This window comes from Alosa sapidissima, chromosome 6 (assembly GCF_018492685.1).
Source record: "Alosa sapidissima isolate fAloSap1 chromosome 6, fAloSap1.pri, whole genome shotgun sequence".
Lineage (NCBI taxonomy): Eukaryota > Metazoa > Chordata > Actinopteri > Clupeiformes > Clupeidae > Alosa > Alosa sapidissima.
In genome coordinates, this window is record NC_055962.1 from 28,716,870 (window position 1) to 28,721,869 (window position 5,000).

Genomic DNA, 5,000 nt, shown 5'->3' on the forward strand with positions numbered 1-5,000 from the left:
CACCTCCCTAAGGAAGAGCGTTGTAAACCCCCAAAGGAATGGAATGGCACTGTAGTGTAGGTCACTCCTGGTTACATTGATGTCACAGTGTCCATCAGGACTGCATTCTTATTTTATGGTCCTCATCTCTTCAATTCTTTACAGGCCTCATACGCTTCCCTAATTCTGGCTTTCAGTCTTATGTCTGCTCCCCTGTCCTCTTCCTCTCCCTGTCTCTCTCCTTCTCTCTTGCTCACATGCTCTCCTCCTCTCCTTCTGTTTCTTTTCTTCTGTCATTCTGTCATCCCTCTCTCAGACGGCTCGGTGACGGAGCCGGACATGTCGGCCAGCTTCTGCCCCGAGCACAAGGCGCCAATGGTGCTGTTCCTGGACCGCGTGTATGGTATTGAAGACCAGGCCTTCCTGCTCCAACTGCTGGAGGTGGGCTTCCTGCCGGACCTGCGCGCCTCTGCCTCTCTGGACACAGTGAGTGCCCACCCCCCCCCCCCCCCCCACACACACACACACACACAGTGGTGAAGTCTACGTGATACACAGGACTACGCAGTATACCCACAAGCATCACCATCTCAGTATACCCACTTAACACGAATCACCATCTCATTATACCCACTTAAAATAGGCAAGGATACGTATTAACATTTGGGGTTGATCACAGTGTACCCACTACAGCTTACTACTACTGTACATTACAGAACTGTATATCCACTACAGCTAACTAGTCACACACACACACACACACACACACACACACACACACACACACACACACACACACACAAACAATCACAAACAGACATCAACGAATACAAATCCACAGATGCCCAAACAGCGTTATTCAGTTACCTAGTTATTCACACTCACCTCCAGAGTGAAATGAACTGAAAATGAAATTACATTTCCATAGCAGATGAACTGTGTTATAATAGTAATTGTGATAATGTAGAACAGAATAGAACAGAATAATCTTGACTGTGATAGCTCCTGGTAGTCATATTTATTTAGGTTGAGATGTATTAGAGATGTTAGAGATTATATATTATATTATATTATATTAGAGATCTATTTAGAGATGCAGTGTTTGTTTTGACTAACAACTGTTATCCCATAGTGTTTTGGATTGACTGACATTTAAGTTGGTGTTTTGTCTTGTCTTACTGTGAAGAGAGCTCTGTGGGTGATGTGGTGTTCCGTGCTCCTGTCTATAGCGAAGGCCTCGCTCACTCTCTAGGCCTCTAGGGTGAACCCTTGCCAGTTGGGCTTGCGGTTGATGTGGTGACAGACGGAATTGGCAAGAGCTGTGTTGTAGTCAACACACACGCGTCCGCACAACAGTGCTGAAAAGCTGGGCTAGGGTTGTGCCATATCGCAGGCTGTCATGTAATAGCCCATCGCTGCCCACTAATAGCCCTTTGCTGTCCATCTGTCAGAGATGTACCACCATTAGATGCTTGTAGTGCACTCCGACTGAATCCCTTTGCGTATCCTCAAAGCTGTGATTGGTATGGCTGTTGTCACGGTACTGTGTATATGTGTGTGTATATATAAATATATGTTTCGTCACTCTTTCCCATGCTCGCTGGTGTTTTTCACTGACAATGTAAATATCTGTGCAATTAATCTGTCAGTAAGGGTTTAGTGCGGGCTAGCTTAAGAGCTTTTATCTGCATCTGTGTGTGTGTATGTGTGTGTGTGTGTGTGTGTGTGTGTGTGTGTCTGCGTTTGTATCTTTGTTTCTGTGTGTGTGTGTGTGTGTGCATGTGTATCTTTATGTACTTATCTATGTACGTTAATGCGTGTGTGTGTGCGTGTTTGTGTTTGTGCGTGTGTGTGTGCGTGTGTGTGCATGTGTATGTATGTGTGACTGACTATATAAAAGTGACTGGTGGTGGTCAGAAGCAAAATAGTGATCTACCGTTCAGTGGCTGGCGGATGCTCACATTTTAGGAAGTGAAATGTCCACCCCTGACACACGTGCATGTGTCTCGCCCTGGTCAGGAGGTGCTGAGCACCACCGAGACGGCGTTGGCGATGAACAGGTACATCGGCTCGGCCGTCCTGCCCCTGCTGACCCGCTGTGCCCACCTGTTCTCCAGCACGGAGCACTACGCCATGCTTATCGACTCCACGCTGCACACCATCTACCGCCTGTCCAAGGGCCGCTCGCTCACCAAGGCCCAGAGAGATGCCATCGAGGAGTGCCTCCTGGCCATCTGCTCGTAAGGGACACACCACCATACTCACCTGCCTCCATACTGACACACCTCCATACTGACCTGCCTCCATACTGACCTGTCTCCATACTGACACACCTCCATACTGACCTGTCTCCATACTGACCTGCCTCCACGCTCAGTCATACTGTATGTGTATACACATACTCCCATATGAAGAATATGTGTTTACGTGTGTACAGACACACAAACACACTACACACACACACACACTAGACACTCACACACACACACACACACTAGACACTCACACACACACACACACACTAGACACTCACACACACACACACACACACACACACACACACACACACACACACACACACACACACACACACACACAATGATGTATGATGGTTTTGTTTAGATGAGAACCATTGTTTTGTACCAGTATATATGCATATCAGCTGTTAACTTGTTTGTGTGTTGTTGTTGTTTATTTTTGTTTTTGTTTGTGTTGTGTGGCAGACACCTGCGTCCCTCTATGCTGCAGCAGCTACTGAGGCGTCTGGTGTTCGATGTGCCCCTGCTCACCGAGTACTGCAAGATGCCCATCAGGGTGAGCCATGTCTGCAGGCACCACAAGACACACACACACACACACACACACACACACACACACACATAGCGTAGACACGAGCAGCACTCTTCATATCTCTATCAATTACTTTCCCTCTCTCGCTTTCTCTCTCTATCACTCTCTTTCCCTCTCTCGCTTTCTCTCTCTGCCTCTCTCTCTCTCTCTCTCTCTCTCTTTCTCTCTCTATCACTCTCTTTCCCTCTCTCGCTTTCCCTCTTTCTCTCTATTTCTCCCTCCAACTCCATCAATATCCATCTCTCTTGCTCTATTTCTCTGTATCTTTCTCTCTCTAACAGACATGCACACACTGCCCCATACTGCCCCATACTGCCCCATACTGCCCCAAACTGCCCCACACTGCCCCACACTGCCCCATACTGCCCCATACTGCCCCATACTGCCCCATACGGCCCTATTAATTTTCTGGTCCATTCCGTCCAGCCAGAATTCTTTTTTTTTCAGTCCAGCTTTTGACTGCATCGCTGTCACTCATACCGCACTCACCGCAATGAATTAATTTGGCGGACATGTTGTGCATTATGTTTTATGACGTGCAAAGCTGGAGCAATCTAATCCGACAAGCCCTGTTCCTTTTCTACATGCCTCTGAGCTGTCAATCACAGACCTGTCCGTGAGTCTCTGCTTTTAGTGATTTGTTGCAGGTCTTAAATCAGATGTGTGTTGGCTGGTTAAAGTTGTCTACCTTGATTATAAATCATTACATTTCATTACCTTGATTATAAATCATTACATTTCATTACCTTGATTATAAATCATTACATTTTTTTTAATTGCATTCAGTGAAATACTCCTCCATTCCTCTGGCTGTCTGCTCAGTCTGTGAGCTCAAAACAAAACAAAAAACACTGGTGGTTATGCACATAACAAAACAAAGACACACACACACACACACCATATAACACACACACACACACGCACACACACACACACACACACACACACACACACACACACACACACACACACACACACACACACACACACACACACACACACACACTTCTGGGTTTCATATGGGGAGATGAGGCTGTCAGCAGGTACTGGGGATGTGTCACCTCTGATCAACCCCGCTGGCACAGTGTCTTTGTAAGTCAGGTGACCCAGCCTGGTCTCCCATGAGGACCACCACCCACCTCGTCTGCCTCTCACCTCACACCACTCCCACTCTGCCTGCCTCTCACACACACACAGACACACACACACACACACCTCCTCTGCCTCTCACCTCACACCACTCCCTCTCTGCCTGCCACACACACACCATATAACATGCGCACACACACACACACACACACACACACACACACACACACACACACACACACACACACACTCCAACACACCCACCTCCTCTGCCTCTCACCTCACACCACTCCCTCTCTGCCTCTCTGCCTGCCTACCTGCCTCCTCTCTGTCTTTGAGGTGTCATTGTGCCTGGAAAGAGTGAATGTACCGATACTGTAAATCATTTATTGTAGAGAGAGAGAGAGACGGTGAGTCGTTCACCGGAGCAGCACAGAAGTTAAATCCTTAGATTTTATTTTTTTAAGGTGCCAATATACAAGGGACTAACGTTTCGACGTGCACCCACGTCTAGGAGTAGGAGCTATCTCTCTCTCTCTCTACAATTAGTCCTCTTCCGTTGATGCACCTGATTGTTTACCACAAAAGCGCGGAGGAACAATGTCTTTCTATAGGTCATGTATTATCTCCGTAGCTGTTTTTTCAATGAGTAAAACATGTCAGGTTTTCATTGGCATGACAATACAGACAGGGTTAACACACGGCACTTGACCATTAAACATTCAGTGTAGGCACCAGTCATGTCACACTATTATCCCAGGAGAAAATGGGCTAAAAAAGAGTGACTTGGACAACATTCCCATCACAAACACAAAGCATCAGTCCACACAGCACCCCAGTACATCCATCTTAATGCTTGAGGCTTATTTGATCCATGAAACATCCATGATCCATGACAGTATAAGTATATAAGTATATATACTTTTTTGATCCCGTGAGGGAAATTTGGTCTCTGCATTTAACCCAATCGGTGAATTAGTGAAACACACTCGGCACACAGTAAGGTGAAGCACACACTAATCCCGGCGCAGTGAGCTGCCTGCTTCAACGGCGGCACTCGGGGAGCAGTGAGGGGTTAGGTG

General features: G+C 47.0%; 1 protein-coding gene across 3 annotated transcripts in view; it reads left to right on the forward strand.

Moving 5' to 3' along the window:
* Positions 1-5,000, forward strand: part of ryr3 (ryanodine receptor 3) — a 115,591-nt gene that overhangs the window by 69,374 nt on the left and 41,217 nt on the right. For all 3 annotated transcript variants that reach the window (XM_042096496.1, XM_042096497.1, XM_042096498.1), the window contains 3 exons: positions 296-465; positions 1,999-2,219; positions 2,703-2,793. In XM_042096496.1, coding sequence (XP_041952430.1) covers positions 296-465; positions 1,999-2,219; positions 2,703-2,793 — 482 coding nt within the window. The remainder of the gene's footprint in view (positions 1-295; positions 466-1,998; positions 2,220-2,702; positions 2,794-5,000) is intronic.